The sequence below is a fragment of the Lepisma saccharinum genome, chromosome 7, assembly GCF_977018435.1.
Source record: "Lepisma saccharinum chromosome 7, izLepSacc3.1, whole genome shotgun sequence".
Classification (NCBI taxonomy): domain Eukaryota; kingdom Metazoa; phylum Arthropoda; class Insecta; order Zygentoma; family Lepismatidae; genus Lepisma; species Lepisma saccharinum.
In genome coordinates this window covers 85,627,441-85,642,101 of record NC_139235.1, presented here as the reverse complement: position 1 = coordinate 85,642,101, position 14,661 = coordinate 85,627,441, and the positions used below count along the sequence as shown (strand labels likewise).

The 14,661-nt window shown below is 37.5% G+C and overlaps 1 protein-coding gene across 4 annotated transcripts in view; it reads right to left on the bottom strand.

The window, feature by feature from the left end:
- Positions 1–14,661, bottom strand: part of LOC145989987 (uncharacterized) — a 74,248-nt gene that overhangs the window by 44,776 nt on the left and 14,811 nt on the right. For 3 of the 4 annotated variants that reach the window (XR_014441908.1, XM_083125554.1, XM_083125556.1), the window contains exons 3-5: positions 13,029–13,964; positions 6,084–7,010; positions 1,470–2,267 (exon numbers count right to left, since the gene is read on the bottom strand). Coding sequence is in view for 3 of the 4 variants with exons in the window: in XM_083125554.1 (XP_082981680.1) it covers positions 1,470–2,267; positions 6,084–7,010; positions 13,029–13,964 (2,661 nt within the window). In the remaining variant the exon portion in view is untranslated. The remainder of the gene's footprint in view (positions 1–1,469; positions 2,268–6,083; positions 7,011–13,028; positions 13,965–14,661) is intronic. The other variant, XM_083125555.1, reaches the window with a different exon arrangement.

Genomic DNA, 14,661 nt, shown 5'->3' with positions numbered 1-14,661 from the left:
ATAGTCGGCCATCATGTTTTCATTCCATCTCCTCTGATATCGGTGCTCCGTGGCTTTTATGTCTTGGTGGAAGCGTTCGCCCTGTTCTTCACTTACGGCACCAAGATTGGACGGAAATACATCTAAGCGGCTGTGCAGGAAGTGAAGCCTGACACTCATATTTACTCCTAACTTTTGAAACGTCACCAACAAATTTTCAACTAGAACCTCGTAGTTGTGCGCCCTGAAGTTTCCAAGAAAGTTTGTATTGACATCAGAAAATGCACAGCATACATCTTTCTTTGTGTGGTTAATTGTTTGTAAGAATTCTTCATCTTTCATTAGCATCCTTATCTGAGGACCATCAAAATACCTGCTTTTACTTTCTCATGCGTCAATGCAGGACATTTTGAGCAAATGTATTTAAAGCAAGCCCCATTCTTATCCAGAGCTTTTACATACTGCTTCATTAATTCCAACTTATTGTGCAGTGGAGCAAGTAACACTTCCTTAGGATCAACAAGCGGCTTGTTCTGGATGTTTTTCGCCCCGACTTCAAAGCTTTTCCTGGCAGGCCACAGTCTTCGTACCCGATGTTCGTTCCTTGCTCGACTGTCCCATAAATACAAAAAGCATGGATATTTCGTGAAACCTGCTTGTTGACCAAGTAACATTGAAATGACCTTGAGATCTTCACACACAAGCCAACTGTCATTTGCATACTTTTTTTCTTTCGAAGCAGTTCTTTCATTGTTTCTTAGCTTTCCTTCAAATGTACGGAGTGGCCAACAGGAATGGATGCTAACTTATTGCCATTATGTATCAACACACACTTCAAACTCCTCTTGCTATCAATAAAAAGCCTCCATTCTTCTGCATTATACGTACATCCCATAGCTTCAATTAGTCCCTTCACATCTGTACAATACACATATTCTTCGTCCCTTTGAAAATATCTTAATACATGCCTATCTCTGTCCAGATACATGAAGGTTGTTCCAGACGCTAACATATTTCTTTCCTTCTTTTCTACACAGGTCCTGCATACTTTATGAGGTGCCCAGGATTTATCTTGGTCACCCAATTTAATCCCGAAATATGCACTATACGCTTTCCTTACTAAGTTAGTAATATTTGTCCTTTGTTTTGAGGTTAACAATGTTCGAATAACTGATTTAAATAATAATCACTATAATGTTCCATGTGCTGCCATCTTGTGACCTCTTTACGGACTACGTTGTTTCATTGCTCTAAATATACATCCCTAATATTAGATAATTTTCTATTTTCCTCCGAAACCTGACGTGATAGAAAAAAACGGATTTCGGTTTTGGATTTACCACCCTCGAATTACTAAAGAACAACTATCAGACTCCAGTCAGCTAAATGGACGTAGACCAGTGTAATCACACAGAAAATAATTTTAAGCTAGCAGGAGAAAGTTACAGTAATGATAATTAAATCAACAAAGAGAAAAAACACACTCATACCTTGCCTCACAATTATGTGATGTTGTATGATCTTGAATTTCTGGTTTATCCTCTTGACTATCCAATATAATTTTTACACCTTCATGATCTGAAAGGGGAATATTATTTTGGTGCCCTATTGAGGCTTGTTCTGAGGTAAAAACATTTGTTTCTCCCAAAGGGTCACTATCATTATCCTCTAAAATGTTGTGCACGTCATCATATCCATTTAATGCTGATTTGTGATGATCACTCATGACATTCACAACAATTAATAATTTACTTTCATTGTTCAGAGTTGTGTTCAACATTACATCACTATTATCATCACGCTGCCGTTCATATTCATGAACTTTTATGTGCCTTCTGTACACGAATTCATCTGTAAAAGGTTTCAGGCAGTAGGTGCACACAGAAATGTATTGATCATTATGGCGCTTAGTGTGCTTGTACAAAGTTTTAAGGAAAATAAATGATTTTTTGCACAAATTACATTTGAAGGGTTTTCGTTTAGAATGTTTATAACTGTGATCTACAAGCTGCGATCTTTCCACAAAAGTACTGTTGCACTCCTGGCACTTGAATCGACACTCATTGCTGTGAATTCTTCTGACATGCATTGTTCGGTCATACGCTTGGCGGAATGCCTTATCACAATACTGACATTTGAAAGGGCGTTCACCAGTATGAGTTCTCATATGTCTCTTCAGGTTACGTTTATAGTGAAAGCGTTCTGAACAATGCACACATGCAAACTGCTGTAGTGGAGTAGCATCTTCCGAGTCCTTTAACTGGCTTACATTTTCACAGTTACCAATGCTGAAAAAGAAAAATCTGAATTTCAGATAACACACAAAACTTCCTGCTTTGATTCTTTTCATATTATGAACACACTTTCTACATTATTTGGATGCTTTTAAGATAAATAGAATTAATTTTATGGAATGATAGTGACTTTCACTGTTGAGCTTTCCATGAAGCGGCAGCTAACATGCCGGGCAGTGGGAGTGCTTCTGCTGGCATTTTGACCCACAGCTGTATGCTGACCTTGGCACTGGATGCATCAGTGCTTCACTATCCAGATAGCTGGTGTCCAGTTTGCACATGTTTGCGAAGTATTAAGATGTTAAGAAGTGTTTTAGATTTTTTGTTTTATTTTACGTATTACGGTGCCACACTATTTTATGTACGACTCATACGTCATTACGAATTCTTGTAGGGAAGTCGGAAGATGTTTGGCAGCAGGATTCCCACATGTTCCACACAGAGATAATGTTCGAGAACTTGAGCAAATTTAGGGAAACAGGGTCTGTTCTTGATAACAAGCGAAGGGTGAAATGACGTGTGCTTACTGGGGAGAAACTAGACGACGTTGGGGCACGAATGGTACACACTTTTCACAAATCCCTATGGTGCCTTGCACAAGAAACAGACATTTGCATGAAGTCTGCATGGCGAACTACCAAACTTTTAAACCTCAAGCCATACATTAGAAGAATTGGAAGAAAACATCAGGAGGGAGAATTTGAAGTAATTTTGGAAGAGGACCTGCATGTGTTAATGAAAATTTCCTAAAAATATGTCATGAATGTGCGGATGCAGGAGGACATCATTTCCAACACTTCTTGTAACAAGCTACATGCTCAATTTAATTGCAACTGTCACTGTAATTGTACAAGCTTCTTTCATTACATAGCTAGTGTTCTATTTACGTGGAAGTTGAATCCAGTTTCCGGCAGACGTGCTTTCGCTGCCCGGTGTAATAGCAGCCGCTCTGCGGAAGACTCAACCGTGAAAGGCACTATATATATTCCTTAGTACTCCATAAATAATTCTCTCAGAATTACATTACTAATACATAGGCCTTGCCGATAGCATAGTGGTAGTGTCGTTGCCTTGTAATCAAGGGGTCCCAGGTTTGATACCTGGTGGATGCACATAGTGGTTCAGATCCCACTTTAAACTGTAGTCCCAATTAACCTTACTGTGCATAAAGTGGACTTAAAAACCAACACAATCAATCAAAAACATTACTAATATTTACATCAATATCACAGATCACTATCGACCCCTGATCCAGAAGCAGCTTTAGCTGTATGTTACATAACATACATGGCATGAAATAAAAATTACACCTTCATTATTACCGGTATTTATGTTCTACACATAACATAGTTAAAATCTACTCTTGCTTTCAAAAAATCTTGTGTGTGCCTAGTTTAATGAAATGACATCTCTACGCTGGGAGGAACCAGGCAACATCGATGTCTATAGTGTTTCAAAGGCAACATATCCCGTTGCAGCAGCTCTTGCAGAGACAATTTCACACCGGTAAAACAGCGCCAGCGAAAAATCAGGTGAAGCCAGGCTGGCTTGGTAGCTCAGTGGTAGAGCAATGGCACAGATTGTCAGAGACCCAAGTTCGAGTCCTGGTCGAGCCTGTATTTTTAGCTGAAAATATACGTGGTTTCATACTGTTTGTACAGGATGCCATCACTTTATTATGCTATCAAGTCTTGTAGTAAACATAGATTACATAATCACAAAGACAAAATGCAAATCTAGCATGGAAGAAAAAAAAATGTATCATACTTTTCAATACAGTTTTCCGCAGACTCTTGATGTTGACTCACAAGATTCTCATCAAAACCATATTTGTTTGGCTCACCATCAGTTAAAAAACTCACTTTCACTATCCAGAGTTGTACTCAAGACCACATCACTCATTACTAGGGAATGGAAAGTTAGATAAATAAATGTTTTTTCTGCGACAAGATAGAGACCCTAATTTTTGCCAAAATTCTGATCATAGTCTTATATGTCAACACAGCAAATTTTATTTTACATAAAAACACATTTTCTAGTTTTCCGTATGTAAATACATATTTTGCGAATTTTCATTTTAAATACATAAAATCGCTCATTGACTTCAGCTACCTCGAAATCCTTGAAGGAAAAATGTTTATTCTCTGCACCTCTTTCATATAGTTGAACACAGTTGGCAGACTTCTGGCACCTCGCCTACTATCCTATTGGGGGAAAAATATTACCCAGATGAGGCAAGCATACAACATAATGCAGAGCTTTGAGAGTGTTTCTGCTTTTGTCATGTTCTGATTCGGTGCTTGTGCAGCAGTGTGTGTTTTCTCGTGCGATATGCCAAAAGTTAAGGCAAGTGTGTAATCTAGTTTGCAACAGTTCTGTAAAGAATATAAGGATGTGTTTTTAACTGATGGCAAAGTGTTATTTTGCCAACCGTGTGGTAAATCTATCGCAGCTGACCAACGTTCGCAAATTACGCAGCATTTAGGTAGCAACAAGCATATTGTTGCGTCTTCACGTTTGAGCAGCAGACAGGCACTTATTGGAAAAAATATCCATCTACTTCTGGGGAACCGTCAAAATTGTCCGCTATATCAATGGACTTGTGCACAGCTTTTATGTCTGCAGATATTCCACTGTTCAAATTAAAGAACCCTGATTTACGAAACTTTCTCGCGAAATATACGAAATTCGAGCCGACTGACAAATCAACGTTGCGAAAAATGTATCTGCACAGGTGTTACAAGCAAACCCTACAACATATTCGCTCACAATGTGCGCATCTAAATATTTGGGTATGTATTGACAAAACTACAGACTCCACCGGTAGAAAAGTGGAAAATGTGATTGTGGGAGTGCTAAATAATGACAAAACTGTCTGAACAAAAAATATTTGCTAGTGTGTCGAGAGCTAGCTGGGGCTACACATCTAAAGATAGAAAGGCCTTCTAACACAGCAATGCAGCTATTGTGGCCGGAAGGCATAAAATTTGACAATATTCTTCTCCTTGTGACAGATGCTGCAGCTTACATGAAAAAGCTGCAGTAGGCCTTGCCGTTAGCTACCCCAAAATGGTGCACATTACATGTGTGGCTCATGCATTGCATAGAATATGTGAAATGATAAAAAGCTCTTTATCCCAATGTCGATAACCTGGTTTCAAATGGGAAGAAAGTTTTTAACAAGTCGCCTAGAAGAACAGACATTTTTAAACAAAAAATGTCCTGAGGTTCCCCTTCCCTCTACACCTGTAGTTACGTGATGGGGCACTTGGTTGGATGCAGCTGTATATTATGCCCAGAACTTTGAAAAATTTGCATCTGTTGTAAATAATCTCGACTAGAACAGTTGAAGGATCCCTCTTTAAAAAGTCGAATTGGCATACATCTCAACCAACCTGTCCTTTCTCTCTAATTCCATATGAAAGCTTGAATCGTCCACAAACACTTTGGCAGCTTCCGTGGGTGAAGTCCGTATAGTAGAAACGAAACTGAAAGAACTCAGTGGATCTAATGCACAAGTGCTAATGTCTAAATATACAGAATGCACGTGTTTTGGAAGGTGAAGTAGACGAAGGGGAAGCTTTGGAAAACTTCAGCGTTAGTGACATTTCGTGCATTCGGAACTATCATTCTTTCTGCCACATACCTGAGTTTCAGACATTTGTGGTTTGGATTCACATTATTTTTTGTGGCAGAACATTCTTTTGCTTGTAGATGATAAACACAGATTAAATAATCACACAGAAAAGAATTTCTAACTAATATGGAAGAAAGTTACAGTAAAATTCATTAAAACAACAAATAGCATACCTTGCCTCACAATTATCTGTTGTTGTATGATCTTCAATTTCCGGTTTATCCTCTTGATTATCCAATATTCTGTTTGCAGCTTCGTGATCTGAAAGGGGAATATCATTATGGTGCACTATCGAGGCTTGTTCTGAGATAAAACAATTTGTTTCTCCCAAAGGGTCACTCTCGTTATCCTCTAAAATGTTGCATCTGTCATCATATCCATTTAATGCTGATTTGTGGTGATCACTCACGACATTCACATCAATTAATAATTCACTTTCATTGTTCAGAGATGAATTCAACACTACATCACCATTACTATCACACTGTCGTTCATCTTCATGAATCTTTATGTGTCTTCTGTACATGCATTCCTCCGTAAAAGTTTTATCACAAACTGAGCAGTTGTATTCGGAGTTTGTATTGTTGCCTCCATCTTGGTCACGTTTAGACTTTTGTGGTTTGGATTCACATTCCATTTTGTGTGCTTTGCAATCATTATCATCAGTGAAAGGTTTCAGGCAGTATGGGCACATAGAAATGTATTGATCATTATGGATCTTAATGTGAGTCTTTAAATTATATACCCAACAAAATGTTTTTTCGCACAAACAACATTTAAAGCGGTTTCTTTTAGAATGTTTACGACTATGGGCTACAAATTTGGATCTTTCCACAAAAGCTTTGCCGCACTCCTGGCACTTGAACTTACACTCTTTACTGTGCATTTTACTGATATGGAGTGTTCGCACATGTGCCTCTCGGAATGTCTTATCACAATATTGACAGTTGAAAGGTCGTTCGCCAGTATGAATTCTTATGTGTCTCTTTAGTTCAGAATTGGAGCGGAAACATTTTGAACAATACCTACATGCTGGTTTGTATGTTGTGAAAACATTTTCCGAATCTTTTAAATGGATTCCATCTTCAGAGTTACACCTGCTGAAAAGGAAAAAAAAGTTGTTGGGATAAGATACAAAACTGTAGGTTCATTTCTGCTTTCATCATTTTCATAAAAGGAAATTTTATGAACATTATTTTACATTTTGTTGGATGTTTCAAATGTACATATCATATAAGTGTACTGTACATATTTAGTGATTCTCACAAAGTTATATTCTTATTATCCACATCAATATCACAGATCATAAAAAAAAAGCTTACAGATGTCCAGTTATATCACATACACTTTCTTGAGATTAATTTCATTATTTATGTTCATTCCATAGTTAAAAATAATCCTTGCTTTTAAGAAATTTAAATGATCATCAATTCTGATGACGCATGGTTGTCACTTAAAAATAAATGCTTATTTAACTATAGTTGATAAAAAACTGAATAAAAGACATTGTTTGCATTCAGTTTGTGTATGGACTAACAAGTTAACAATTCAGAAGCTAACAAATTAAAAATTCAGTGTTTAAGGATTGCATTCTAACCAAAATAATGCATGGTTAAATCCAACTTAGTGTGTGGAGTTGGTTCATGATAATATCCCAAGCTATTTTCTCATTTCATTGTGGTGCGTCAAGTAAAATGAAATTCACACATAATTCCCAGAATTCAAGGAATTCCTGGTAAGTAGCAATCCTGGTTTATTATAAATACTACCTATAAAAGATATAAAACATGTTTATGTTATATGGAACCAAAACTGGTTAAGCAGACATACACACAATATGCACAGTACATGTTTATAACATAAACACCCATTGCACCATCCAAACAAAAGGGCTGCTCTGGGAGAGAAGGTATTTTGTAATACAGAATTAGTGAAATCAAATTCTGTGATTTGTCTTACAGAATTTTGAATTTACATTGTGGGTTTATATCGAACATAGTTTTTGCTCCTCCTTTTCCATAGGAGTCAACAATCTAAACAACACAACAACAACAGTTGTTTCTAGTGTTCCCACGGACCTGTTCTGGTGTTCTTTGGAATGAAATGCACTAACATATTGATATCTGTCGAGGGAGAAAGGACTCATATAGAACATTTATAAGTTAGTTACACAAACTTAGCATCTTGGATGAACCATTTTCCGATTAGGAGTAAAATAAGTAAGTTGAGATCTAGCACCATGACAATTGGTGTGTGATCTGAAAGCAACATTAGTGGGCTTTACAGTAACCAGTAGTGGTACGATTTGATGCATCAATCACAAGTCACCACATGGAAAGTCACTTGGCAGGTCCTACAGTTCAGTTTTTCCTCCTTGCTTCCCAGCGCAATGGCTGTGTTATGGTCTTAACACAATGCACACAGTCAGTAGGGCCTTTAGTGTTTGTGGAGATGAGAGCATGGCTGATGACTACTCATGGGGTTGACATGATGTAGCCTTAATTGAAATATTATGTATAATGTTGGTGGTAGTAGGAGTTCTGCAATCAAAAATGGCCATATTTCATTCTTCTGATATTTCGCAGTGCCTATAGCAGGTTGTCAATGCCATTTATTAATGAATAAACCTACTGAAAATTATGGCTAGACTGTGCAAACATTCCTAGCACAAGCTGTAGGAATTTTCTGGAACAATTTTACAATATCTGCTTTAAAATACAGGGTGAGTAAAAAGTCCCTGACCATCCCTTATAAAATGAAAGGGAGTGTAGATTGCAACAATTGGTCATGGTAGTAATATGTTAGGCCTAGGGGGAAACTTTTTGGTGAATTTCATGACAACGTAAGCCATTTGGATCCAACTTCATTTCTTAAATGGGAAGGGGGTCATGTGCGGTATGGTTTTGGGCTAGAATTTCATCAGGAATTCAGTGGTGAAGACTGATTTATGAAAACTTTAATGATAAGGAAGTTATGGGCATATGAAAGTGTTAATTACGTATCATTTGTAGGTGCTGAACCATGCCAATGACCAAGGCCGAACAAACCAGATCATCAAGCTGTGGGGAGGGCAGAAGTGCTTGTGCTGTAGCTCATGATTCAACGAACGGAACCCTCAACGGAACCCAGTGTTGCACATTACAGTGTCCCAAATGCTGACCAGGTTCGAAGAGAGCGGTACAGTCCAGGACAGGCCACGATCTGGTAGGCCCAGAACTGCCACAGACGAAGAAACAGCTACGGCAGTGTAAGCATAGTTTGCCAAGTCTCCGCAGAACAGCACACATTGAATGTCTGTGCAATGCAGTGTCAGCCAGAGTTCCATTTGCAGGGTGTTAAAGATGGTTTAGTGGCACCCGTACAAGCTGCAGCTGCAGCACCATCTCTCTGAGGACTACCCGGATAGGAGAATGCAGGTTTGTGAATGGGCTCTGGAGCAAATTCACCAGGACCAACACTTTGCACTGCATATTCTGTATTCTGATGAAGCACATTTTTATGTGAATGTAGAAGTGAATAAACAGAACATGCAGTATTGGTCCTACGAGAAGCAGTTGTGGAGAGATCCAAGCAATATGGTTGGTGCTGGGAAGGTTATGGCGTGGGCCGGGATCTGGGGGACATATATCATTGACCCATTCTTCATTTATGACAATTTAAATGCAGAGGGCTTCTTGCAGTTGTTACAAGAACACAAAGTTCCATCAGTTTTGATGGAGGATGGCAGCTTCCCCTCATATTTTCAGCAGGATGGGGCACTACCTCATTATGGGCGACAGGTTCGTCACTATCTGAAGCTCAAGTTCCCTGGTCGATGGATTGGTCGACGTTGACCAGTGGAATGGCTTAACCGATCACCAGATTTGACCCCACTCCATTTTTACCTGTGGGGTCAGTTAAAGTCAATTGTGTATACCGAAAAGATTCGGTTTGTGGGTCACTTGGAGCAATGGATACTGGATGCCTGTGCACAAATCACACCTGAGATATTGCTCCGTGCCCACATAGCATGGGAGAACCATCTCAACATGTGCATAGAACAAGAAGGACAGCATATTGAACAGTTTTTGTGCAACTTTCATTGTGTAACCTTCATATGCCCATAACTTCCATATCATTAAAGGGTCATTCCATGCCAAATCAACAAAGTCCACAACCCGACCATCTCGGATTTTTCTGAAACTCTACTATTTGGTAGTCTTCATGAAGATATGAAATCCTGAGAAGTTGTAGCTTCCTGTGTGGTGTAGTTATGGAGTTTTGGGGGATTGAAAATACAAAAAATTGTCGATTTTTAGTCTGTGTCCGAGACTTTCATGGATAATTGCTCTTACCCTAATTGACGTAGAGAGCTGGTTGTAATCTTGTTTGAAAGGACATGAAATAAGCTTTCCAATGGTGTATCACATCACTATATTTAGAATAAAATCTTTTCAAGATCATCCACTTTGACCTTTGGACCTTGAACTTTTGAAGATGCATATCTGGGATTTCCTTGGAATCGAAATATATTGTTAACACAAGGTTACACTATAAAATAACCGAATTTGAAGTTGGGACGATTATGGGATAATTAAAGAAAAACAATTTAATTAGTAAGTGTATTTTTTCAGCTGGTCATTTCTAGTGGTAGTTTGCAACGCTGTTGTTATTTACCTTTAAGAATAATATGATTATCTACAGTAGTGAAAAATGGACAAGAATGTTTGTTTCCTGAGAAATAACTTACATGCACCATAGTTCACAGGTTGTTCTTCAGTATTCATTCACTCAGTCCTTGCATGGCAAGCTGGCTTTCATCCGTTGTTAAAGTGTACGTCCTTCTTGTAGCAGTGGAAGGGTCCACTTTTGTTAGAACATTGCATGTTGGGACCCAACAAATGTCCTGTTGGACCAAATGGGGACATAAAAATAATCCTGATTGTCCATGAGGTTGAAGAAAGTGAATTTGTAAATCACCGGTGTCTTCAGATACTTTCTGAACACACACTAGCCACCAGTTGTTATTATATACACAAGTAAAATATCCAGTAATATCTGTAAATATATAAAAAATAAAAAAAAAGTTAAAAAACTTACGTGAGTGAGTAAATTTTTTTAACTTTTTTTTTATTTTTTATATATTTTAGTGAGTAAACGCACAGTTTTCCATAATGGTTTATCTGTAAATTCTAAGGCATTTTGACATATAATGAAATTATGTTCTATAAATTCATCACATGCAGAATAATGTTTCATTGTATGGCATCTTTTGTAAAAGGCAGTACTGCATGAACCTTTTGGATTCCTGGAATGGAAATCGGTCACACAACATAGAAAAGTCATCCTCATGGTAGGCAACATTGATTAAATTTTTGCGATTTTTGTAGTGGTTGTCAGAACCAAATTTATCCTTCAAAAATGTAATAAGTACTTTCTGGAGTAAGTGAACTAATGCTATATCATGCTATCTGATATGGCAACCAAATTTTCAGTTATGACTGTCAAAGTATTGGGATTTCCATAATAATAATAAAAATAATAAATAGTGAACGGATGTATTGTTGTTGCTTGACTATTATTCCAGTGAACACCTTGTGAGGCATCTTGCAACACACAGGAATAATTTTCTACAGAATCACAAAGTACAATGTAGTGCCTATCAAGAACTGTTTCTTTTAAATGCTTGAGAAATTAAACTTGTTGGCATGAAACAATTTCCGATCAGGTGCGCATTTTTCCGACTAGAATTTCTATGAATTCTGCAGGCTTCATTGATGTTTCAGGTGTTGATCTGTCTGTGGATATTCACTGTTTGTTCCTGCTTTGGTGTTAATTTCCAGGTGATACTTATTAACTTTAAAATATGGACTGTCAAGGTTTCCGCGGATCTCAAAATCTTCAAGGCTTTCTAATGTAGATGATGCCATGATGCTGGTGACCAAGGTATCTTATTTAAAAAAAGTCAGCTCAAATTAAAACTGTCACACTAAACACACTATCTATTCAACATTCTACAACACTTCTTTCAAACAAGACTCCTGCACACATTCTTCACTTTCTAGTTGCAGAAGCATTGCACATTAGAAAGTCTGCAATGCAATAGTGCAGTGTTGCAAACTCCCACTAGAAATGAATGGCTGAAAAAATTCACTGATACTAATTAAATTGTTTTTCTTTAATTATCCCATAATCGTCCCAACTTCAAATTCGATTATTTTATAGTGTAACCTTGTGTTAACAATTATATTTCAGTTCCAAGGAAATCACACATATACTTTTTCAAAAGTTCAAGGTTCAAAGATCAAAGTGGATGACCTTCAAAAGATTTTATTCTAAATATAGTGATGTGATACACCACTGGAAAGCTTATTTCATGTCCTTTCAAACAAGACTACAACCAGCTGTCTACGTCAATTAGGGTAAGAGCAATTATCCATGAAAGTCTCGGGTGCAGACTAAAAATCGACAATTTTTTGTATTTTCAAGCCCCCAAAATTCCATAACTACACCACACAGGAAGCTCCAATTTCATAGGATTTCATATCTCCATGAAGACTACCAAATAGTAAGAGTTTAAGAAAAATCCGAAATGGTCAGATCAGAAATGACATTTTTTTTGTTGATTTGGCGTGGAATGACCCTAAAGTTTTCATAAATCTGACTTCACCACTGAATTCCTGGTGAAATTATAGCCCAAAACAATATCCTACATGCCCCCTTTCCTATTTTAAGAAATGAAGTTGGATCCAAGATGGCGGTTACCAACATGGTGGACGTTCTCATGACATGCACCAAAAAGTTTTGCCCTAGGCCTAACATATTACTACCATGACCAATTGTTGCAATCTACACTCCCTTTCATTTTATAAAGGGTGGTCAGGGACTCTTGACCCACCCTGTACATCACATACAATAGAGATATACACCTGTGTGGTCATAAATTCATTATTTTGCATATCCCAACTGACAACAACCTAACAGCATTTTGGCTGGCATGAAACTGTTTTCCCAGAATACCATTGGTTTCTAGCCTTATAGCAAACAAGTTAAATAATCACACTGAAGAATTTTACACTAGTATGGAAGAAAATTAGTGTCATGTTCATTAAAAGAGCAAAAAGAAAAACGTATCATACCTATCCTCACAGTTATTTGGTGTTGTATGACCTTGGACTTCTCTTGTATCCTGTTCCTTATCCAATTCAATCTTTATGTCTTCATAATCTGAAAGTGAAATATCATCATTGTGTCCTATTGAGCCATGATCTGAGATACACAATTTTCTCTCTTCCAAAGGGTCACTCCCATAATCCTCTGGGATGTTGCACATGCTATCATCTTCATTTAATGCTGATTCATTATGTTCACTTATGACATTCTCGTCAACAGCATATTTGGTTGACTCGCCATCAGCTAAAAATTCACTTTCACTGTTCATAGTTGTATTGAAGACCATGTCACTATTATTAACACTACCTAATTCAAAATGAACTTTGATGTCATTTTTGAACGTGCATTTCTCCGTAAAAGTTATCCCACAAACAGAGCGGATGTATTCAGAATAAACTATATCTTGGTCAGACTGTGGTTTTGATTCACACTCATTCCTGTGTTCCTTGCAATCAGTAACATCAGTGAAAGGTTTCCAGCAATAGGTACACATAGAAATGTATTGTTCATTATGGATCTTAATGTGCTTGCATAAAGATTTAATCAAACTAAATGATTTTTCGCACACATAACATTTAAGGTGTTTTGCTTTAGAAGGTTTACAATTGTGGTCTAAAAGGCTGGATCTCTCCGCGAAAGCTCTATCACACAACCGGCACTTCAAGCGACACTCTTTACTGTGGATTTTATAGACATGGATTTCTAGTGCACGTGCATTGTGGAATGCCTTATCACAATACTCACACTTGAAAGGAAGCTCACTACTATGTTCTCTCATGTGGTGGTAGCGTCGGGAAGATGTGAAGCTAAAACTTTTTGAACAATACCCACATGCATATCTGCGTATTATAGAAACATTTTCCGAATCGTTTGAATGGCTTCCATGTTCCCAGTTACCAATGCTGGAAAAGAAAGAAAATGATCTTCAGATAACACAAAAGTGTAGGTTCATTCCTGCTGTGGTTCTATACAAATTTTTACATTTTGTTGCATGCTTTCTATGTAAATAGCATTAAATATGAAGAAATACACATGTTCCTAAGTACTCATTAAATGATCCTCACAGAACTGTTTTAGTATTTTGCTTACCTTTAGTTATCATAGACTATTTGTTAACTTCAGTTGGTCAAAGAAATATGAATAAAATCTGATGTTTACATTGCTTTGGTGAGAGCAGATTAAGAGGTAAGATTAGCTTGAAAGAAAAAAAATCAAAACAGCATGATTTGAAGAAACCTTTATTGTACTTGGCATACCACAAAAAAATAGCAAAAAGTCACTTGAGATTTCACCATTAAAAAACCTGCACACACTGGGTAAAACCCAGGGCACCTATACGCAGTACCAGCTAACTGTAGATCAGGCGAACTAGAACAAGTCTCTGCGCAGTAGTGATGTGAGACTGCTCCACCAATGAACAGTGAGAGAAACGGAATTGTGTAATGAACGACTGGAGTTACCCGATTTCCCTGTTTCGCTCTGAAAGCGTTGCAAACTATTGAAAGCGACAATACTGTATGAACATGGTAAACAGACCCTATTTTTGTCTCCAGGTCCGTACGCTTGGTTTAAGAAAGTCTTAAGGAAATATTAGGGATA